The 24,872-nt window shown below is 39.8% G+C and overlaps 1 protein-coding gene across 1 annotated transcript; it reads left to right on the top strand.

The window, feature by feature from the left end:
• The first annotated feature begins 123 nt into the window (after window positions 1-123).
• On the top strand, window positions 124-24,404 carry FAM76A (family with sequence similarity 76 member A). Its single transcript, XM_081961987.1, has 9 exons — window positions 124-281; window positions 4,348-4,412; window positions 6,127-6,181; window positions 7,424-7,576; window positions 8,838-8,995; window positions 9,920-10,006; window positions 17,940-18,075; window positions 22,752-22,853; window positions 23,487-24,404. The coding sequence occupies exons 1-9, from the start codon at window positions 201-203 to the stop codon at window positions 23,571-23,573; spliced, it is 924 nt and encodes a 307-aa protein (XP_081818113.1). The 5' UTR covers window positions 124-200; the 3' UTR covers window positions 23,574-24,404.
• The last annotated feature ends 468 nt before the right edge of the window (window positions 24,405-24,872 follow it).

Genomic DNA, 24,872 nt, shown 5'->3' with positions numbered 1-24,872 from the left:
TCCCCAAACACCCAAAGCCGCCCCGCCTCCCTCTTCTGAGTGACGCCTGGAGAGCCTCAATGAGCCTCAAGATAAGGCCGAAGCGCCCGCCTACCAACGGCTGAATGACGTCGACGTTAGCCAATGACGTCGAGAGGAGGGAAAAGGACACCACCTCGGGTTGGGTGAAGGCTACTCCTCCTATCGGGAAAGGCAGCGGAATGGCGGCGCTTTACGCTTGTACCAAGTGCCACCAGCGGTTCTCCTTCGAGGCGCTCAGCCAGGGGCAGCAGCTCTGTAAGGTCAGGGCCGGATGTGTGGGATCGGGGGAAGCCGAAGGGTGAGCCGGGGAGGGGGGAGCGGAGGGGAAATGTGTCGGGTTTCTAAGCAGAAGCCCTGAATTTGAATCTAGGTTCGATTCCCTCCACCGAATCCATCCTTTCCGCTGGGGATGAGGTGAGGCTGAGAGCCCTTGGCGTTGCGCTGTCCGTTGCCGCCTCGAATTTTGAAACCAAACAGCGCGGTGGCCCCCTTCACAGAGTTGTTGTTAGTTTAGGCAAAAATGGGTACCTGAAGAGGTGACTTGAGGCCAATCCTCCCCCCCCCTCTCTCAACCCACCTCACAGGGTGGTCTGGGCAAAATAAGAGCAGGGCTATCGGGTAGGTCGCCACTTTGAGTGAATGTACTTATTGTTATTTTTTAAAATCCCGCTTTTATTTTATATGAGATGAGTAGAGTTGGGGTTAGAAATAGAATAGGAATAGAATAATAGAAAAGTAGAGTTGGAAGGGACCTTGGAGGTCTTCTAGTCCAACCCTCTGCCTAGATAGGAAACCCTATACAATTTCAGACAAATGGTTAGAACCTCTTCTTAAAAACTTGGAGCATTTATAACTTCTGGAGGCAATTTCTGTTCCACTGATTAATTGTTCTAAGTGTCAGGAAGTTTCTCCTCAGTTCTAAGTTGCTTCTCTCCTTGATTAGTTTCCACCCATTGCTTCTTGTTCTGCCCTCAGGTGCTTTGGAGAATAGCTTGACTCCTTCTTCTTTGTGGCAACCCCTGAGATATTGGAACAATGCTATCATGTCTCCCCTAGTCCTTCTTTTCATCAAACTAGACATACCCAGTTCCAGCAACCGTTCTTCATATGTTTTAGCCTCCAGTCCCCTAATCATCTTTGTTGCTCTTCTCTGCACTCTTTCTAGAGTCTCATAAAAAGACTGGATAAAAAAAATCTAACAATATGTACTCCACTCAATTATTTATATATATAAAGCTAATTATAATAATTGGGATTGCTGAAGGAAGGAGGAAATAGTTCTGTAAAGGTGTATTTATTTATTTATTTATTGCATCTGTATCTTGTCTGTTCAGGACAATATATTTTTATTCGCCTAAAGCCAATTGCATTAAAACATAATAAAATAAATCAGGGGAGTATCAATGAGGTTTGTCCCCATTTCATTCACACAGCTTTTGTAGGATAAAGTTAACATTTACTAATGTAACTTAGCAAAAATTTTAAAATTTGGTAAATGTCATCTTATTTAATTTCAGTTCCAGCTCTGAACTTCAGTGTAGTGATGTTTATGGCAATGCATTTAACCTGGTTGTTGATTTCATCCTGTTTTGTTTGTAAATGCTGAAAAATCAATAACACAATCAAGTTTAATACATTGTATCAGTGTATTGTATCTGACCTGAAAATCAGGAGTTTGGTAACATCTTTTCTGATACAGTAACAGATTTTATTAAAAGGCAGAAGCTTTTGGAAGCTGCATTTGATTAAGAAAACTGTTATTCTTGAAAGCTTTTGCCTTTACATATGTGGCAAATCAGCACCTCTCCCCCCTCCCCAGAAGAATGAAATATTTTGGGAAATATTAAAGAGGCAGAATATTATATTTTCCTAAAGGAGAAATGGAGAAAACATGCTCTTAAAGACAGAAAGCAGTATTTCTTAACAGCCCCCAGCAGATATTTTTGGGCCATTAAGAAAGATTGGGTCAGCCTATTCAGAAACCAGCCCCAATTTCCCTCCCCCAAGCAGAAACTGAGGAGATCAGTTTCTTTTAGAAATGCAGATGTGGTAATCCAGTCACAAAGACTGGGTTAAGAGAGAAACTCAGATAAGCAACAAACAAAAGTTTGTCAATATTAGCTCAGACAAACACCTAGGATTTGCATTTCCTCTTTTGTCTATAGGGCCAGCAACATCACCCCTACTTGACCCCTATAGGAATCTGACAACAGCCAATAGAATATTAAAAGGCATGTTCTTGCACAGGAAGCTCAAATACAAAGCCCAAATAAGGTATAAAAACCCACCCATTTTGTCAGCTGCCCAGAATCACATGTGATTTTGCTTCATCAATAAACCATCTTTCCAATCAGCCTCCATGTTTCCAATGTCTCTCTCTCAGCTTGGAACTGAACCAGAGGGATTTTCCTCCCAACACATAAAATAAGTAAATCAGAAGAGGTGCTATTGATTCCTTCTAGTTTTTCTTTGATGACCTAGTCCTAGACTGATACAACTCCCCATCGGAACTGGTTAAGTGTGACCTGATTGTGTATTGTATAAACATTGCCAGTGAGTACGGTTGGATAATGTGACTCATCACATCAGCCTTCTCCACTACTGTCCTTCCCTTACACGTGGTAGCTTCATTTTGGAGAGTTGAAATCCAGCATATTTCGAGGGCATCAGGTTTAGGAAAGCTGTATGGAACCGTACTGAGATTTATCTTAAATTTAGCCATTCTTGTCAACCAGTCATAATGGCTTGTAGATTAGTACTGTACACACCTAGCTAATTATAGTTGATTCAACAAATTCTGGTTAATGAAAGCGTGATTTAATGATATGTGAAATCAGCTTCGTATGACTACTGTGCTACACTGGTTCTCCAGGTTTCATATCTCTAAGGAGGAAATGTATTGAAAAGGAGAAGAAGGGTGTCGTGAAACTAAGGCCAGTGCCCCAGTGCTGATTTCTAACCTTTTCTAGAGCCCAGGCGTCAAACTTGTGGCATCACGTGACTTATCATGATGTTTTTTTCTTTACGGAGATGGAGTGGACGTGGTCTCAAATAAAAGGCATGAATAGCCTTGGGGGGGCTTGCAGAGTGCTCCTGGGGGGGCAAAAACCGAAAACGGCCCCGTGTTTTGTCAAATTAATTGCATGCATAGCCTAATGGAGGCTTATAGAGTGCGGCTGGGGGGGGGGGAACGGCCCGTTTTTTGATCATTTCTGCCCTCCCCAGCCCTCAGGAGTTCTCTGAAAGCTTCATACAGGCTCTGCACTGCCATTTTTGTGAAGGCAAAAAAAATACTGTATTCGATGTATAAGACGCACCCAGATTTTCAGCCTCTTTTTTGAGGAAAAAAGGTGCATCTTATACTCCGTAAAATATGTTACTTATTTCTAAAGAAAAATTGATTATTTGGGCCATGGATGATTATTTGGGCCATGGATGATGAGAGATTACCTTGGAATGGTAATTTGGAATTGAATAAACAGAAGCTATGACCATTTAATAGTTTAGCTATTCCTCCATGCACTTATTGTTCATTAGCCACTGATTTAATTAAGTTGTGTTATCCAGCAAAATAAATTCTGAATGGTGCTTGTTAAGTTAGATTTGGGGTATAGTCATTGCGAGTTATTACCTTTTTGTATACCATCTTTGTACTAAATTGTTCCTGTTTGAAACTGGTGTACAATAAAGTCTATACAGTCATAAGATCTAGGCAATAAAATTAATACTGTAGATAAATATCCTGCAGAGGTTGAAACCAGTTAGATAAGAGTAAGAAGAACAATAATGTCTGCTGTTCTGGATTCAATTAAACTGGAGGAGAAAAGGCTCCAGGAGGACAGTTTAAGGATGGGGAAAAATAATGGTTGATTAGAGGGAAGATTACTATTTCACAATCCTTGGGGGCAAAACAGGATTTTAAGTGAATCATTAAATTGCATTGGATATTATTACGTTATGTTGCTTCAGTGATTTTCTTGTTCTTTGTACTCTTGCTTAGAGTTCAATGCAGCTTTCTATGCCATGTGATACCTAGTGAAGTTTATATTAAATATCAATTGTTTCTTCTAATCTAAGGTATTGATTATGATCTAGAGCAGCTGTGTAAGAACCATAAATTTCACTATAAAGTGCTGTGATCATAACTGCTTCCTAGAGAGAGCCTTTATTATTATCCTTAAAAACAGCTGAATTCAAGCAATCCATTGATTTTAGATGTATGGGACATTATGCTATTTACAGTAAAATTTCCTTGGTCCTGCTGATGCTTTTCTCTGGGAATTTGTATGCATTTCTAGTCTTTTTAACACATCCTTTCTTCTTCAGGAATGTCGAATTGCACACCCAATTGTTAAATGTACCTACTGTAGAACTGAATTCCAGCAGGAGAGGTAAATAAATATTGCATATGATAAATTATTAAGAAATAGCAACATGGAATGACATGGGCGGGGGTGGGGTTTGAACTAGATGACCTACAAGGTCCCTTCCAACTGATGTTTTCCACACGAAAACTTTTTTATGGTCTTCTCTTCTTTTATTTCCAATGTGTTTGGAATACCAGTAAATATTTCAAAATGCTTTATGACTTGTTAATGTTCAGCCAGGCAGAAGAACAGATACCTCACACTAGCGTTCTAAATTATGCTTGTAGCAGTTTAGAGATAAATTCCTCAGAAAGAGATAGCACTTCCAAGAGAAGAATGACGGGAAGTACTGCTTGTCTTCTATCCATGTATGGTAGCTGTTATGAAAAAATTAAATTGAAATATTTTCTTCTCCATTGCTCCACTGCAGCTGTAACACTAGTCACGACTCTAGAACAACTCATCCCTTCTTTTAGTAGCTCCCTGGGATGCTGTTAGTGCCAGCTCCAACTTTATGGAAGTTCAACTAGCATTGGCAGTAACTTCAGGATTGGGATTCCCATATATATATATATATATATATGTCTGCATCCGCAATGAAGTCAGATGGGGATTTTTTAATGGCAGCTCTGTACATTCAATATGCCAAATTGCTATTGTGACTTGGAGCCCAGATTTTGGCCGGAAGGAAATTAAAATCTTACCACATCTGTATGCTTTAACTCTATGAACAATGGCAGCCAGCAAGATTACAGTAATTTGTAAATATAGTTAGTCCTTGATTTAAACCACAATTGGGACCAGAATTTCCATTGCTAAGCAAGATCTTTGTTAAGTAAATCACCCTGGATTTTCTGACTTGCCTGTTAAGTGAATCAGGAGGTCGTTAAGCAAATCCTGCTTCCCCCATTAACTTCCAGGAAGATTAATGCAAAGATCACAAATCTCAATCATTTGACCCCAGGACACTGTAACCGTTGTAAATATTTGCCAAGTGCCCAAATAGTAAGCATGTGACCTTGGGAATGCTGCAATGTGTATGTGTGTAGTTTATATGTATATTTGTATGTGTTTTTATTTTATTGTACGCCGCCCCGAGTCCCTTGTGGAGAGGGAGCGGCTAACAAATTAAATTTATTATTTATTATTTATTATTATAGAATGAGCACTTGCTGTAAGTCACTTTTTTCAGGCCTGCTGTAACTTCAAGAGGTCACTGAATGGTTGTAAGGGAGAATATACTTTTACACCTAAAAACTGGACCTCAGGCATAAGTCACCAAGAACCATATAATGAAGGGCACTAAACCTAAGGATTCCCAGATGTAGCCCATGATGTATCTATAATTATTCAGGGATAATGAAAATGAAATCTAACCAACTGGAAATGGATATGTTTTATATATAAGATAAAACAATGTGAAAGCCACAAATGTGTTTACAATTTTGCCTTCTATATTTGATCTGTATACATTGGGGCTGTCCAAAAGGTGCTTAGCATCTATTTGCAATCCCTTTTTAAAAATTACCTTTGCTTAAAAATCAAACTTCTTTTACATCAACTGACATTAGAGTTCGTAACTTTTATTGTAAAACCTGAACATCGGTCCATGTCTTAAATAAGAGATAACAGAAATAAAAATTAGAAATATTCCAAGGCATTTGAACACTGAACAGGTGTAAGCCACTTTGCCCGGTTTCATTTTTTTTAATACTCTTGGTTTTTTTTCTTTTGCTAGTAAAACCAATACAATATGCAAGAAGTGTGCTCAGAACGTGAAACTTTATGGGACGGTATGTATCAAAGCTCTTTTTTTCCTTCAGCAATTTGGAATGGTTACCGATAATATAAAAAATAATCACTAATAGAAGTAGCAATAAAGCAGAGAAAAAGTCATTCATAGAAATGTGTAGTATTATTATAAATCGCTATTAAATTTGTATGCTGCCCAACTCTCAACAAACGAAGGGTTAGCTGTAATGGGTTGATAGCCTGGTAGTGCAATGTTTCTCAACCTCAGCTACTGTAAAATACATGGATTTCAACTCCCAGGATTCCCCTAGGCCAGGGGTGTTAAACTCGATTTCATTGGGGGCTGCATCAGGGTTGTGTTTGACCTCGGGTGGGGGGCGTGGCCAGCATGATGTCACTTGTGTCAGCGGGCACTTGTGATGGCCCAAGTGCTCTTCCAGTGAAAACAGGCTCCCAAGCTCTGTTTTCGGCTGGGACAGCCTCCTGCAACCCTCCTCCAGCAAAAATGGAGTGGCAGGCGGTCCTCACAAGCTCCATTTTCACTGGCAGAGGCACCACAGGCCTGACCTTTACTATTTCCAGGGTGGCCTGCGGGCCAGGTCTAAGCACCCCAGGGGCCACATCTGGCCCCTGCCAGGCCTTGAGTTTGACACCCCTGCCCTAGGTGGAATGCTGACTGGGGAATCCTGGGAGTTGAAGTCCACATATTTCAAAGTTCCTGAAGCTGAAAAAATACAATGACAGTAGATCGTATAACACTTAGTGATTTCTGGTAAACCATGATAGCTCATGTAGCTTGTAGTGAGAGTTGCTCAGAATGACTGACTGCTGATACATGTTTTCCATCACTGGCCCAGTGTGTGCTAAACAACTGAGGTTGTCACCAAGAATGTCTTCATGTAAGCCAGCTAAGGCATTTGAGTGTTAATTGAAGTATCTTTCTTACATTTCAAGTGCCTAAAGATCTTTAAATGTGCGCTCTTGCTTTGTAAGTTTAAAAAACTTTAGTGGAAAGTAAGATTTTAAAAGAAATCAAACTGTGTGAGGGCTATAATACTGTTTCAGTATGTAAGAGGATTATTTTCCATGATTGATCAAAGAAAAATAACTATAGAGAAGTTTAATACTTGTGTCATTATCAGTCCCTCCGTTCCCCCCCTACTTTTACTTAATTATTTCATTGGAAAAAAGCTTGGAATGCATAGTGAGGAGCATTTGAGCAGATGGGAATTATATTCCAAAGTGATGCTAATCCCCTTGTTTCAACTTCTTTATTATTTAAGCCAAAACCATGCCAGTACTGCAACATAATTGCAGCATTTATTGGCAACAAGTGCCAGCGGTGTACGAACTCGGCGAAGAAATATGGGCCACCCCATTCATGCGAACAGTGTAAGCAACAGTGTGCCTTCGACAGGAAGGATGATAGGAAAAAAGTGAGTATCTTATGTATGTCCAGTTCAGGTAATCCTCAACTTACAACAGTCCAGTTAATGATTGTTCAAAATTACAGAGGCACTGAAAAAACTAACTTGTGACTCTTTTCCACACTTGTGACCATTGCAGCATCCCCATGGTCACATGGTCAAAATTCAGACGCTTAGACAACTGGTTCATATTTATGACCGTTGCAGTGTCCTGGGGTCAAGGATACACAGGCGTCACCTATGATGATGGCTCCCATCGTAAATGACACCTAAAAGGACTCATGTTTCTACGGGTAGTCTTCAACTTGCAACAGTTTGTTTAGTGACCATTCGAAGTCACAACTGCTTTGAAGAAAGTTATTTATGACAGTTTTTCACACTTACAGCCATTGTGGCATCCACATGATCAAAATTCAGACACTTGACCATCCAGTTCATGTTTACGATGGTCGCAGTTTCCCCGGGTCATGGGATCAACTTTTGCAACCTTCTCACAAGCAAAGTCAACGGGGAAGCCAGATTCACTTAACAACGGGGTTAATAACTTATCAACTGCAATGATTGGCTTATCAACTCTGGCAAGAATGGGGATGAACTCACTTAACAAATGTTTCACTTAACAAATTTTGGGCTCAGTTGTGTTCGTAGGTCAAGGGCTACCTGTATAGAAAGGATGCTTTACTATAGGTAGATGTGAAGCACATTTTAATGTACCTGCCAGGATTCTGGCAGCAGCTGACTTTGGTGCTAGCCATTTTTTCTAGCTGCACCTCAGTCATTAAGACCAAACTGAAATCATGAATAACAAATTTTACAGCTTTTAGAGGGGAAAGCATTGTTTTTTTTCCCCCAATAAGGTGTGGGTTGAATAAAATATCATTTTCCTCAGGAGGGAATTGAAGAGTTGGTCTGTATTAAACAGCAGATTTTTTAAAATTATTTTTTCTTAATTTATTGGGTTTCAGAATGGGGTGATGGTTTCAGAATGGTGTTATTGGGAAAGATGGATGAGCCTGTTTCTTTATTCCTGTTGGGTTCACATGCCTCTTCCATCCTGTTTTGGCAACATTTTTCAATTGTTTGGAACCACATCCAAGTTTGCATTCATGTTTTCTCTGAAATGACCTTTTGATGCACATTTCTAAGCTGCAAACTATGTTTTATACCACACAATACTATAATATGCAGCCTGGTTTCCACTCTGCACATGAATCTGTTGACAAAATCTATTAATAAAAAGCCATTTCTCTGTTGTTTTCCTTGACTTCAGGTAGATGGGAAGTTACTCTGCTGGCTTTGCACACTCTCTTATAAGCGAGTGCTACAGAAAACCAAAGAACAGCGTAAACATTTGAACACCTCCTCTCGGACAAGCTTGACGGAAAAGGAGCAATATGGCCAACTTAACTGTGGCAGCCACTACAGCAGGTAACTTTGCTTTGCACGCTGGTTTTTGGTGCTCATTTTTTTTTAAATTCAGTGATCTTGCTGATCCTTATGCTAAGCCAGGGGTGTCAAATTGGCAGCCCTTGGGCCGATTGCATCACACACAGGCCATGGCCACCCCGGCTCCACAAAGGCACAAAAGTCATGATACGCCACGTGACATCATGTGACACGATCAAGTTTGACACCCATGTGCTAAACCAAGGTTTGCTTAAGTACACTCCAAGAGCCACAAAGGTCCTAAAAAAAAGCTCCCCATTCAATTCTGGAGCTGACTGGAAGTCTGGTTCCCCCACCATAGAGTCTCCGCCTAGTGCAGTGTTCTTTTTCCTCTGCTGACTAGAAGTCCAGTTCCCCCACCATAGAGTCTCCTCCTAGCGCAGCGTCCCTTTTCCTCTACCTGTCCTAACCGAAAGCCCTATCAATTGTGGAACCACTTGGCAACAGGGAGCCACAGCAGAGGGATGAAAGAGCCACATGCGGCTCCAGAGCCACGGATTGCTGACCCCTGGTATAGCTAGTCTTCATTTAATAATGATTAAATTGCTAAATGATGTGGTTGTAAAATACAACATAATGTCACTGTGTCGACTTACAACAGTTGTGACAGTTCCACTTACCATTGTTAAGCAATTATTGTGGGGTAGTTAGGCCCGACATCACATAATCAGTATCCGTGAACTCCTGCCAGCTTTCCCCTACCACTGATGGACGCTACCTAGTTTGGGTAATGAAACTCCTGAAAGAAAAGAGCCAAGCTTAGAGAACACTAAGGGCCCCTCATTTCAACCCTGGGCTTCAAACATCTTCCTTTATTGATAAGGGCAGAAAATTTTCAAATCGTGGTTTTGAATTGGCTAGTTTACAGGCTGTGGTTAATTTTTCCACTGTGCTCTTTTTTTGCAGCCAGAAAACCTTATCTACATCTTCTATTCAGAATGAACTCCCAAAGAAAAAACCCAAGTTTGATGCCATATTAGCCAATGGGGACAGGTAAGCTACTTAAAGGGCTATTGGATTTTGTCTTTATTTAAAAAAGAAGGGAAAGAAAGCGTGTGAATTCACATTCTGGTGTTTTGAGATGAAAAGTAGAAGTTCCTCAAAATTAATTGTGGGTCATTCTGAAAAGGAAGATGAAGACACCTGTTTCTCTCCCCCCCCCCCCCCCCCCATGCCACAATTTCACTCATGTGTCTCCTGCGGAGCTGCTCTTTGCCTCCGCCTATGGAGGCTCTCTTTGGCTCGCACACAGTTTAAAGACAGGCTTTTCAATAGGCCTGTGATACAGAAAAAATCAATGCAGTGTGCTCTCCCCTGTCTCTTATGATTTGTCTTGTTCAGTCTTTCTATTTATGTAACAGAATTGTGCCTATTAATATAACGTTTATTTTACTCTGTGTATTTTGTAGTTAGATACTCAAATTATTTCATTTATATCAACTCAGCACAGGTAGTCCTCCTTTAGTGACCACAATTGGGAGCAGTTATTCCATTGTTAAACATTACGCTTACCTAAGCAAAGCATCATACTTTAGAGTAGAATAGAATAGAATGGAATTCTTTATTGGCCATGTGTGGTTGGACGCACAAGGAATTTGTCTTGGTGCATATGCTCTCAGTATACATAAAAGAAAAAATACATTCGTCGTGAATCATAAGTTGCAACACTTAATGATAGTCCCAGGGTACAAATAATCAAATCATACTACGAAACAATCATTATAAATAGTAAGGATAACTGCAACAAAGTTACAGTCATACAGTCATAAGTGGGAGAAAATGGGTGATAGGAACAATGAGAAGATTAATAGTAATGCAGACATTGTGAATAGTTTGACGGTGTTGAGGGGATTATTTGTTTAGCAGAGTGATGGTGTTCAGGGAAAAACTGTCCTTGTGTCTAGTTGTTCTGGTGTGCAGTGCCCTATAGCGTCGTTTTGAGGGTAGAAGTTGAAACAATTTATGTCTAGGATGTGAGGGGTCTGTAAATATTTTCACAGCCCTCTTTTTGACTCATGCAGTATACAGGTAGACTTACAAACTCACTTCCCCTTAGGTTAAGGGAAACATCACATGACCACAACTTATGATTTTATTTTCCCCTTCTCTATCAACTCTTACTTGTTGCAAGCCAGTTGCAGAGCACATAAATGATGATCTTTCAACTGGGGGATGCCGCAGTGGTTGTAAATGCAATGATTATTCACAGTTATTGTTTTAACACCATCAGAACTTCAGTCATTCAACGAGGCAGGCATTAAGAAAGGACTGCCTGTAATTGTTAACTTGCGGAGCAGTCTAGTATTGTTATCCATAAATTGCAGGGCAAGGATGAAGGCTGAGGAAGCTACTCTGTGGAATCCTTCTTTATCGTGGCCTCCAGTCTTCCTGGAGAGTCCTTGGTGTTGTACTCACAACATATCTGAAAAATATCCGATTGGGGAAACTTGGCCCGTGGCCACCAAGAGTGGACATTCTGACACAAGAATTGAATGAAGGTCTTCCCAGGACACTCCTTGGCCTAATGCTGTACCATATTCAACTGCAAGTTTGCAGGTTTGCATTTAGGCACAAATGATCAGGCTCAAATTATTCTTCTTTGAACCAATTTAATGAAAACCAACTTTGAACCAACTCTCTGGAGAAGGCTGTAATGTTAGGAAAAATGGAAGGAAGGAGAAGAAGAGCAAGGTGGGTGGACTTGGTTACAGAGACAATGAGTGGACTGTTGGAGGGGGGTGGATATGAAAAAAACGATTAAGGATGGATCATCTTGGAGAAAATCTATGTGGTTGCCAGGAGTCAGAAACTACTTGATGACATAATCAGATTGCAGCTAATCTCAACAAATATTTATGCAGATTCTCAGTCATCCAGGTCATGGTTGTCCCCAAGGTGCTTTTTCAAGAGGCAACTGGACTTTCTGGTCCAGTTGTCTCTTGAAAAAAGCACCTTTGGGATCCAAAAAAATATTCTTCAGTTTATGTAAGCAAACATAGTTTCTGGGTATCTAATTATCTAAAAGCAAAGTATTTCAAGCCTCTATTAAATTATAGAGGCACCTCTTAATGTTTTGCATCATCTGAAATTTTCAACATTATCAATATCCCTACAACGTCTAGAGTATTTTGGGGGGAGATGTGGAAACCAGCTTAGCCTAGTGGTTAAGGCATCAGGTTAGAAACCAGGAGACTGTGAGTTCTAGTTCTAAATAGGAAAGCGGGCTGGGTGACTTTCAGTCACTCACCTCACAGGGTTGTTATTATGAGGGAAATAAGAGGAGGGAGGAATGTTATGTATGCTCACTGACTTGAGTTACTTATAAAATAATAAAGGCAGGATAATCTAGTATGTGCACAAATAAATTTGATTGGAAGTCCTTGCAGTGTTCATACATAACCACTGGAGGGCAGGCATAAACTGTGAGAAAGGAATTACAAGTGGTCCTCGACTTACGACCACCATTGGGCCCACATTTTTTTTTCTTGTTAAGTGAGTTTTGTTCCATTTTACAACCCTTCTTGCCTCAGTTGTTAAGTGAACCACTGCAGTTGATAAGTTAGTAGCTTGGTCGTTAAGGGAAATCTGACTTTCACACTGACTCCGCTTGTCAGAAGGTTGCAAAAGGGGATCACATGACCTTGGGGCCCAACGGTCATAAATGTGAACCAGTGGCCCAGCATTGAATTTTGATCACATGATCGTGGGGAATGCTGCAAAGGTCGTAACTGAAAAATGGTACTAAGTCACTTTTTTCAGTGTTGTTGTAACTTTGAACCGTCACTAAATGAACTGTTGTAAATTGAGGACTGCCTATTCTGGCTTGCAGTCAAGCAAAGTTGAGTCGGCAGGAATCTGACTGCAACTATTCTTGCACTCAGGTGTGCAAGATTTCTGTCCCAGACCTGTCTGTGATATGGAGGTTAATACAGCAGGAAATTGCATCAGGTTTGCATCAGATCGGCAAAACTGGAAGGTGACTAAGCCTTCATTTAAGCTGAACAATCCAGCCTTGTTTTTAAGTGCAGGTATTCCTCAACTTACACTACAATTGGGACCAGGATTTCTGTTGCTAAGCAAAGTGGTTGTTAAGTGAGCCATGCCTGATTTTAAAACCCTTTTTTTAACCAAAGTTTTTAAGCAAATCACTGTTACGTGAATCAAATGCTCGTTAAGTGATTCCACCTTTCCCCATTGACTTGTTGGAAGCCAGCTGGTGGCCATCATAGGATCCCAGGATGTTGCAGCCGTTGTAAATACATGCCAGTTGCCTTGTGCCTGAATTTTGATCATGTGCCTATGGAGATGCTCCAGTTGTCATAACTGCGAGGACCATCCAGTTAGTTTTTGTTTTGTGACGTTGTTGTTAGTTGCAACAAAGTCGTGTCCGACCCATCACGACCTCATGGACAACGTTCCTCTAGGCCTTCCTGTCCTCAACCATCCTCTGGAGTCCACTTAAGCTCACGCCTACTCCTTCAGTGACTCCATGAGGTGACAGCCACCTCATTCTCTGTCTCCCCTTCTTCTTTTGCCCTCAATTGTTCCCAGCATCAGGCTCTTCTCCAGGGAGTCCTTCCTTCTCATTAGCTGGCCAAAGTATTTGAGTTTCATCTTCAGGATCTGGCCTTCTAAAGAGCAGTCAAGGTTGATCTCCTCTAGGACTGATTGGTTTGATTGCCTTGCAGTCCAAGGGACTCGCTCTTCTCCAGCACCAGAGTTCAAAGGCCTCCATTCTTTGGCGCTCAGCCTTCCTTATGTGACATTGAACAGTCATTAAAAGCTTGCCATTGATTACTTTCCTGCATACGTTATAGGCTTAATTAATTAATGCTCATCCCAGATCTTACATTTGAGGCTGATTTTAACCACGTTGTTGTAATGTAGGTACAGATGAGTCAATATGAAATGCTTGCATCTACTTCTGTTCGTCTTGTATTGTTTAAATCATTAAATGAATGTAAATTGAGGACTACATGTACTTCTCTGATATCTGTAGACACTAAGGCATTAACAAGAGGGACCAGAAAATGGCTATTCTATATTTCTTTGCTACCTAGCAGAGAAATCACCCTGATTGTTGCATGGCAATGATGGTCATTTTAAATTGCCTTGGGCCGTGTAAGTGGAGCTCTGTCTTTCTTCTTGGCTAGCTTCCCATAATGTTCCAGAGAGTAATAATTTTAGCGGGTTTATGTACGAGTCTGAAATAGTCAGCAAGCAAGGGCTATATACTGGTAGCTCTAGTTTATCTTACCCAGCTATAATCCCGCTATGTTTACTGCTGAGTGTAAGAACATTTTCTACTTCAGATAAAGTTGACAGGCTCAGAATTGCTTTTCAGGTCACTGTGCTAAAACAAAAATCTAAAACTATGTTGCACTTGTGTATTGTTCTATTGCTTAGTGCCCGGTAGAGTTTTCAGCGTTCCAGTAAACATATTTTTATTCATACATCAAAGCACATTCTACAAATATGTAATGTTCAAATCTCATAGAACGATGGCATGTTTATTTTTAATCTAATAAGGTGGTCAGTACTTGTGCAAACTTTGGATAAAAAGGAGATCAATACAGATAATCCTCAAATTACGACCACAATTGAGCCCAAAATTAGAATTAGAAATTTTGGAAAATTAAGTATTTTTTCTTGGAAAGAAAAAAATGAGTTTCACTATTTTCCAGATAATTTCATTGCATTGTTTATTTTTTTTAATTAGAATTTTAAACAACAAATATAAAAACTAACAAAGTAATATTTAAGGTAAAAAAGTCAAAAGTGCAGGAAAAAAACACGTATAAAGAAGTGACAAAAAGAAATATGTAAAAAAAATATTTTAAGTCTATCTGCTAAAATCATTGTCAACAATTTATAATCTTTATCCAGTAATGACATTGTTCTATAATTTCTTATTAGAGTTAGATCTTACCCCTCCTTAGGAATTAATGCTACATTTAGCCTCTTTTCTGGCATCTTTCCTCCCCGTAAAATAGAATTCATCATTTTTGGAGAGGTTGTAAAGGTTAATCCTCAAAGGATTTGCAATTGGAATCCGATAATCCATCTGGTCCTAGTACTTTTCCTGGATTAATCTTTTTATGACTTCAGAAACTTCCCTTATTTTTATGGGTTCAGCTTCTTTGTAAACTTTGCTAAACATTGGTTTTCTAAGTATTGTCTATTTTCCAAAGAAATATGATGTCCCTTATACGAATTGGAATAATAGTGGGGAAATGTTTTTTTATATAACTGCATTGTCCATTAATACAGTATCTCTTTCTTGAAGTTTCAAAATATTTTCTTTTCTTTCTCTTTTCTTAGTTTATATGGTAGCCATTTCCCTGGTTTATCTGCAAATTCAAAATTATTTTGCTTTGTTTTTACTGCCATTTTCCTAGAGTTAACATTGACAATTGTTGCTTTAAAGTTTAATTTGATATAAAATGCTTAATTTCTCTAGCAAATTCTTTCTTTTCTTTTTATCACATCCAAAATAGCCTTTGTTTTCTCTTGGATCTTCATTGTAAGATTAGTGTTATTTTATGTGAAATAACATCTTTTGAAAGTTTTCTTGTTTCCCAAATCATTCTTAAATTAGTAACTATTTATTTATAAAAACTTTCTATTTGCAATCTTTTACTATCAATTCTTTCTATAATATCTTATATTTAATTTCCATGTGAAAGAAGTAGATTTCCTTTTATCAGCCAAATTCACAGGGTTATGATCAGAAAAAGGCTTTGGTAACATCTCAGTTTTAGAAATCGTAGCCAAATTAATGTGTTTTATATCTCCAGACATTTATTTTACAGAATTTTCCATCTTATCAAGCCTTTCATCTTTTTTTAAGGGCTGTACATTTGAATTCAAGTGATTGAGCCAATTTAGTTCCTAATTGATCGAGCATTATCTGAAGTAACCTCAAATTGCTTTATCATCTTTCTTGACCAGCTGTTCCAAGGAAACTCTTCTACTCTAATCTTGCAGCCCAGATGTTAAGCACAAAGAATCAGGACCATAGGTTAAATTGCAGTTCAGAAGATTTATTGCTCAATCCTATACATAAGAATGCAGTCAACTAAAGTTCAATACTAAATTTGGTGTCAGATAAGGATCAACAAAATTGGAGAGGCTGGAGTTAGACTATGGGAAGATAACGATTCTAGGCTAATGACTTGTTTAATTCCACCTCCAGCTTTGTCTGCTTTTTTCCTGCACCCTTATTTAAAAATGAAAGTGCTAAAGAAGATAAACAAACTTCACACACCCTTTATGTTTTTTAAAGCTGTAATTGCAAGCACGTCATATTTGCATCTCCATGGTTACCATCAAGTACTCAATCTACTCAAGTTATCTTCATAGTTTGTTTTGGAAATTCAGGCAATTATCAGGAGTCTTTTAGTGCAAAGCAAGCAGCGTTCCCACAGAAGAACTGAGCCAATTGTTTAATTCAGATATGATTTTGGCAATGCATTTTCATAGAAAAATTAAATCTTTTCCAAATAACTTTCCCCTTCATCCAATTTAAAGTTACTTATATCATCTCTTGTTAAGCTTTCTGCCAAAAATCACCAAGGTAAGTCCTTATCTGTTGTGAAAGGGAATCTCTCTCAGACTGTACAGTAATTATATCAAAATGTGATTAAGAAATGCAGAATGGCGGGTGGTTTGGTCCATTTGTGACTGTTCCCCAGCTGTGTACGTAGATGGAATCCCACACCTCACAACCACTCAACTCACTACCAAATTGCAAAAGCTTCCAGTTTTGCAGTTAACTTACAGGAGTATCTGTCCAGAGTCAAATAGGTTATTTCATCTTCCCTTCTTTGTCTGGAGAGAATTTGGTGCCTCCAGGTGCTGATCTCTGCTGAAATACTGTCTCCGCTCCCTGTAGACGATGAAACCCCTCTTAATCCTCACCAGAAACCTTACTGCAACTTTTAGATGCATATAACTCAGTATGCCTGTTTATGAAGTCCTGTGAAGATCCTCAAGTTTCAGGATTATGTTATTAGACTGTTAAAGAGTAGCAGCAGCTTGCTGTGCGTTACTGAAACGTAACCTCATGTTACAGAAATGCAAAACACAGTTTTGCTTTGCAGAAGCAATGGTTAAGAAGAGAAGATAATTCTCTATTTGGAGCAGATGTTGAAATAAAAGGTTGTACCAGATACCATACATGGGCATGACCAGCACAACTCATTTATGTTATTATTTTTTAATGGCTCCCTGAAGCAATTGAATAAGAGGTATGGGAATTATGCCCTATGAAATACGTCACTCAGTGACGGATGGCAACCAGAGTTTCAGATTTCAGATTAACAGAATTGGAAGGGACCTTCTAGGTCATCTAGCCCAACCCCCGCCCAAGCAGGAGACCTTACACCATTTCCGACAGATGGCAGTCCAATCTCTTCTTGAAAGCTGATGAAGCTTCCACAACTTCCAAAGGCAACTTCTGTTCCATGGATTGATTGCTCTCACTGTCAGAAAGTCCCTTTCGGGAGAGGGGGCGGTATATAAACGCTAATAATAAATAAAATAAAATAAATAAGTTCCTCCTTATTTCCAGGTTGAATATCTCCATAGTCAGTTTTCATCCGTTATTCCTTGTCTGGCCTTCGTGTGCTTTGGAAAATAGCTCAACCCCCCTCCTCTCTGTGGCAGCCCCTCAACTGCTATTAAGCCTGGTTTCACCCAGTCTCCCAGTCTCTTATGTGTAGCTTTTGGTTTTTCTTGCCTAAGTGTAAGACTTTACCTTTCTCTGCATTGAATTTCATTGTGTTAGGTAGGGCCCATTGTTCAAGGGTTGCTTTCCAAACTTATAGCTTAATGAGTCCAACCCTCTCTTGTTCATGGATCCATTGCGATGGGTATTGGGTTGTGGTAATGAGCAGAGTGAAGTCACTCCAATGGTCTCCTTCAGTTTTTCTCCAGACCTCGCCTTGGATTCCCCTGGCACCGATCACTTTGTCATCATAGCCCAACTGAAGGAAGAAGTAGCTACTTTGAAGAAAATGCTACACCAGAAGGATCAGATGATCCTGGAGAAAGAAAAGAAGGTAACATCTTAGAGCTCCCCGCTGGGATGCTTTGCTTCACCACAGACTCTCCTGTGTCGCTCACTGTCCTACTTGCCGAGTGTTACTTGAAGAGGAGGGGTCAGGATCTAGCACCTTGATGTGTCTCTAAGCCAGTGTTTCTCAGCCTTAGCAATTATAACCCAGCTATGCTGCTGAGTGGGGAATTCTGGGAGCTGAAGTCCAGAAATCTTTAAAGTTGCAAAGGTGGAGAAACACTGCTCTAAGACCGGAAGGGCTATGGGGGTGGACCCATGCTGTCTTTTCAGGGTTTGCATTTGAAAGTGATTGATGAAGTAATGTCTCTGTTGAGTATAACTTTATACTAATCTGAGAAAAGCAAAGAAAAATCATCATTTCTTTTTCTGATTATTGTTTAATACAGTGGTAGTCAACCTGGTCCCTACCGCCCACTAGTGGGCGTTCCAGCTTTCATGGTAGGCGGTAGGGGTTTACTGTAACTCTGCTTTATAAATTTTATAAAGTAAAGTTACTTCCCTACTTTATAAATCACCATTACTGTGGAACCGCTGGGCGGTTAGAAAATGTTACTACTAACAGAGATACAAAAGTGGGTGGTAGGTATAAAAAGATTGACTACCCCTGGTTTAATACATACAGCCGCCTTCCCAACCAGCAGTTAAAACAGCATCAACTTATCCATCCATCCATCCATCCATCCCTCTCCCCCCCCTCCTCTCTCGTATTAAAAGAATAAACATTAAAAATCCAGCACCAAAGTTAAACTTTCACATGCAGTCCATCACTGAGTCCTCTCATCAATCTCACCCTCTTTCACATTTGGAAGACTAGGAGGGCAGGGGACTGCTGAAATTCAGAGGAAAGGTGTTCCATAGGTAGAGGCTGTCAACAAAAACATCATGCTTCCTAAATCCTGTAAGATAGCAACATTTAAGGGAATGGAATAGGAACATGCCCATCCTATTTGACCTGATAAGACTGATGAACATCCTTAGGAAGAGGCAGTCCTGCAGTACCTGACTCTGTGCCATGGAGGGCTTAAAAGTAATGGCCAACACCTGGAATTCTGCCCAGAATAAAATTTGGAACCGGTGCAGCTTGCACAACAGAGGTGTTGGAGGTGCACAGTGGCCATGAATTTCTGCACCACTTCAGATCCCTGGCCCAGAGAAAGCAGGTTTAACCACCACCCCCAGAACCATAAACGTGGGGAACGCCACTGCTCTCCCAGTCAAAGTCCAGGAGCACAAGCAAGGATGTTGCTGCAGTGCAGGGAGCAAGGTAAGTAAGCAGCAATCCCTATGGATCCGTTTGGCCCAACCTTACAAAGAAGGTCTCACATCTAGCAATCTCTTCTTTTATATATATACATTTTTTTCATAAACACTTTTTTTGAAAAACAGTGCATTGTCTGGTTATACCATTTACAAATAAAAAAGACCAAAAGAAGAAGAGCGGTATTAAACATTGATATACAAGCTAATAACAATAATAATACTATAGTAACAATAGTAACTATAACAAAAAAGCTTTTAGCTAAGTTTCTTCTTACATGAAAGTATTGTAATTATTTACCTTCTTGTTTTCTTATTTTATCATCTTATGTTTCTCTAATTTCTACCTCTTGCTTCTATCCATTCATAGAATTTATTCCAAATCATATAATACTCTGTATCTTCTTGATCTTTAATTTTAAAGGTTAGTCTAACCATTTTGGCACAATCCAAAAAAATTTCAAATTACAGCCTCCTCTGGTGGGCTATTCACATCTTTCCAATATTTAGCATATATGATCCTTGCTGCTGTTAGTATGTGTAAAACTAAATATGTGGTCCCTTTATCATAGCCTTCTGGTAGTATACCTAGGAGAATGTTTCTGGTTTCAAAATATTCTATTTGACTATCATTTCCAGCCGGTTTTGTATTTTCTCCCAATATTCTCTTCCTTTACTACACGTCCACTACAGTAGTAGGTACATGGGGTCTGATTACATTTCCAGCACTTAGCATATGCCACTTGTAAAACATTTTATAAACATTTTCTTTGTAAGCTGAAGCCATAGTCAATTTGTAGTTTCTGTCCTTAACCCTAACCCAGCAATCTCTTGTGCCTGGTGGCCACCAGTGACTCACAAATGACAACAGTCACACCCTTATCCCTGCCCTAGAGTCATGCTTGGTGCCACGGTCGAAGCCCAGGAGGGCACGTTTCAGGGAGGGGAATCTTTGATGTCTTTGTTTCCTTTCTTCTCACTATCATTTTTTATTACTATTGTATCTTTTTAACTGTTCTTCTATATTGTTGCCAAGAAAACAATGTGGGGATTGTCCATAAATTTCCCAGGAGTCTAGCTTCATTTGAAGTTGGTTTTTATCTTTTCCTTGTTTCCTCTTAAATCATCACTTTGAATGAGATGATTGAAATGACTGATGAAATCATGACATGGGGGGAAAAAAGAATAGAATTGAAAAGGCAAGATAATTGTCCAAAAAATAAGTAAACTTGTTTGAAGTTTAAAGCTGGGATTTATTGGTAGACAAATAAAACACTGGGTTGTGTTTTATTTTGCCAGTTCTATGGGGTAGAAATAAGAACAGGGACCAAAATGACAGTCAAGAAAATAGAAACTTTGAAATGTTGAGTTACAAAAGATGACCAAAACTATCTCATTTTGAACGTGAACAAACTGTGCTAGCCCTCCATATTATGGGAAAGATGGAGAAGTTGTAAATAATTTCCAAAACAGAAATAGGAATATTTAGGACATATAATCATCATCATCATTTAAAGACCCCATAATCCCTTGCGGGGTGGAGTCTGGGCAACTGAATGGAGCTAGCAGAGCATTTAATGGCCAGATGCCTTTCCTGTCGCCAATGCAAAGCTTTGTTCAGCAGATATATTCCCATTGTGCCCAGAGAGAGAAATATCTGCCTCTACCTAGGACTGAACTCACAGCCTCCTGATTGTGAGGCTAGAGCTCCACCTCTAGGCCACCGCACCATTCTATTTAGGACATATAATACACCCCAAAAATCCTGACTTTATCCATATCTATCTCTATCCATCCATCCAGGTATCTATCTATCCATCCATCTAGGTATTTATCTCACACTGCAATCACAGGACTAAGAATAAACCCGAAACACAATACATGGCATTAGACCTTAAAAGCTCCTCAGAAAAGCTGCATCTTCAGCTTTTTCTGGAAGACAATTTTGGAGATAGATGAATCTCCAGTGGGAGATGATTTCAGAGGTCCTGCCCCATCATGGAATAACATTTCTGCAAAAAATGGGGACAGCTAGTTACTTGTCCCAGCATGATTGAAGTTGACTTGAATTAGGATTGTGTGGTCCTACAGATAGCCAGGCGCCAGTCCATAAAGGTTTATGGATTGAAATCAGCACTAATTAATTCAACAGAGTCATGGGAGATGCAGCACTCAAAAATGATACATATTCTGGCTAAAATATTTAACTGCGTGGTTTGGCCCCAAAAATCATGCCCGTCCTTTGGACAGCAACCCAAAATAACAAATAGTACTGATAGTCACCAATGTCCAATAGAAGATAGCATCATTCTTCTGAGGTGCTTTTCTTCCTCTTCCTCTTCTTTTTCTTTTCTTTTTTTAAATATATAGTGTTATTATTTCACTGGATACTTAGTAGGATGAGGCTCCAGTGTTAGTATATTTCATGTGTTTGAAAAAGTATTTACTGTAACAAAGTACACATGCATCATCAATGTAATCATTTCTTTATCTATTGTTACTTCTTAACTTTTTGTGTGGGTGCTCCGTCAAATGCAGTAAACCTCATGTCTATGCACGTATTTCACGGATGCACTGCCCAAGGACAGAGGCAATATTCAGCTCCCGGAAAGTGATAACAAAATGGATTAACTTTTCACTATCACTCCAAAATACAGATTAGAGAAATGGAACTAAGGTACCTTGGAGAGGCAAACCAATCCAAACTCCGCCTTTTTTTTTTACTTTTCTGCCATCACCAATTAGTTCATAATTATTTCTAGTGTTTAAAAATTTTAAGTCCATTGTTCTCAATAGGATGGTAGTATTAAAAGAGACAAGGAAATGGCTTCATGTTCTGCAAGTCTGGAAGAAATCAGAAGGAAATTGGCCTCAGCTAGGCCAGGTGCCTGTTTCAGTTTTCCAGAAAAATATATTAAGAGGTTAATAAAACACCTAGGGACACAGTGACTCAGTGGCTAGGACGCTGAGCTTGTCAATCAGAAAGGTCGGCAGTTTGGTGGTTTGAATCCCTAGTGCCGCGTTACTTGTCCCAATTTCTTCCAACCTAGCAATTAGAAAGTGTGCAAAAAAATGCAAGTAGAAAAATAGGAACCACCTTTGGTGGTGGGAAGGTAACAGCATTCTGTGCACCTTCAGCATTTAATCATGCCAGCCAGATGACCACAGAGATGCCTTGGGACACCGCTGGCTCTTTGGCTTTGAAATGGAGATGAGCACCGCTCCCTAGAGTCGGGAACGACTAGCACATATCTGTGCGGGAAACCTTTACCTAAAATACCTTCTGTTATTCTTCAGCCCGGAACTGACTTATCGATTCCCCTGGGAAGGGATGGCGTTATATTAGTTCACTTCACTGCAAATGCATCTCAGCAGCTCTATTTTCTTTGTTTTGGTTTGCAGATAACAGAACTGAAGGCTGACCTGCAATACCAGGAATCCCAAACGAGGGTGAAAATGAACCAGATGGAAAAAACTCACAAAGAAGTTACAGGACATTTGCAGGTAACCTTGATTTCATTTGGACTTTTTACAAGGATTCACGCAATTCGGTAGACTTGATTGCTACATCAGGTTGTGCCAAAATGTTGTTTTTTCCTCAGTTTTGGCTTGATGTTCGGTGCATTGCATGAACCCAGCCATTGTGGTTTATAATGTCCCTTGTTATGAAAGTGTTTCCAGTCTCAGCAACTCAGGTGTGTGGACGTCAACTCCCAGAATTCCCCAGCCAGCATGGGCTTGTTCCTGCGGTCACTAGGAATCAGGATCCAATTTGGATCAATCACCAGGACCAGAGGTTTAATCTTTTGAGTTTTTGGACTCCTGCTGAAGCTCATTCTCAGAGAACTTCTCTCTCACCAGAATGAGGTTCCCTGAGGATGGGCTCCAGTAGGAGTCCAAAAACTCAGAAGATTCAACCTCTGGTCCTAGTGACTGATCCAGATTAGATCCTGCAACGATAATCTCTGCCTTCATTCACCAGAAATCAGGTTTGATTCAAGAGACCATAGCAGTGTTAAAACCACAGATTAGCAGTAAGCAAATCCAGCCATTTTGGCTTACTCCAGGGTAGTTAGCCATGGTTTAGCATGCTGAAATGCACATTTTATACACACCTCTCTTCCTTTCTCCCTGCAGGCCAAGAACCGAGAGCTCCTGAAACAGGCTGCAGCTTTATCCAAGGGCAAAAAATCGGAGAAATCAGGAACAATAACTTCCCCTTAAATTCATCAGATCTCTTGCCTTAAGATGTCTGGAGTTTAAGGCCCCATGGTTCCAGAACCACAGATGGATTGCTACTCTTGCGCACATGACAGAATCCTTTGAGATTGGCTGTTTAATAGAGTGCCCCAGGGCTGGTCTATAAGATCTCTTCCTCCTGTCATAGTACAGTGATGAGAATGATTGGGAGGCTTGGTCCTCCTGTCCCCCAAGCTCAAGAACAAGCCCTTTTTAGCTCAGATGTTCCTCTCCAACCATTTTTACCGCCACTGCCTTGGGATTGATGAAGAAAGAGGGCCTCCTTGCCAATTGGATCCTTTACTAGACAAGAGAGCCGTTTTTTTAAAAAAAAAAATTTTTTAAGCATTTTTAAAATGAAAATTCTGCCTATTTGGGGATGTGTCTACCCTTCAATTTTTAAGGACAGTGTGAGACTTTTTCTCACAGGTTTGTAAATGGAGAACGGAGTTTCAATCAGCAATTCTCTCTCCAGCTTCTAAAAATTCAAGAGTTTCTTGGCAGAATAGTTGAATACACTCACGTGGAGGCCCAACACTTATGAATTAGTGTTGGCTCACGTTTTTTATGCTCCTAAAGGTAGCACAGCTGTTTAGGCTGGTCCAACAGCTCCTTCCGTTTGGAGTGATATCAGGAATCAGAAGTAGGCTAAAATTACTTTTCAGGTACACAAGGTGAATTAGTAACAAGTGTACATCTATGCAGTTTTTCTGAAGAAAAGCAAGATCATTTTGACTTCCTTGGCAGCAGAATTAAAGGAATTGGGGGAAATGCTGAAACTAGAGGACAAAGATTTTCTGAAATCTTGATCTATTTTTTTAAAAAAAAGACACCCTCAAGTCAGGTTTATGTGGCTTGCAAGAAAATGAGGCAGCTTTAAGTGCTGAGCGAGAACTCTTGATGCCTGTAAAGTAGAGATGAAAAGAATTCAATGAGTTTTTCAGCTAAGGTCCCTCCCTGAATTTTCTGGGAAATGGTAAGTGTTCAGAAGCAATGAGAAGCTGCTAGTTTGTTTTCAGTTTGCTCCAGGCTGATTGAATTGGGGTGGGGGTGGGGGGTGAAGAAAATCATCGCAAAAAAATGCCTCACATAGCAATTTGAGATGAATTAATCACCTTTTTATATATAAATAAGAGAAGAAACCTGTGCTGCTGTTAATTTTCTGATGCCTATCTCTTTAAAAAAGGAAGACAACCTTGAATGGGGAAGCATGTAGAAATTGACGCTGTACTTCAGGTTATTTATTTTTTCATCTTTGCTCTTTTTGCTCATTGCCTAAGAAAG

The sequence above is a fragment of the Natrix helvetica genome (assembly GCF_964273705.1).
Source record: "Natrix helvetica genome assembly, chromosome: 9".
In the NCBI taxonomy this organism is placed as follows: Eukaryota; Metazoa; Chordata; class Lepidosauria; order Squamata; family Natricidae; genus Natrix; species Natrix helvetica.
Note: the sequence above shows the minus strand (reverse complement) of the source record. Positions and strands in the feature narration are given on the sequence as shown.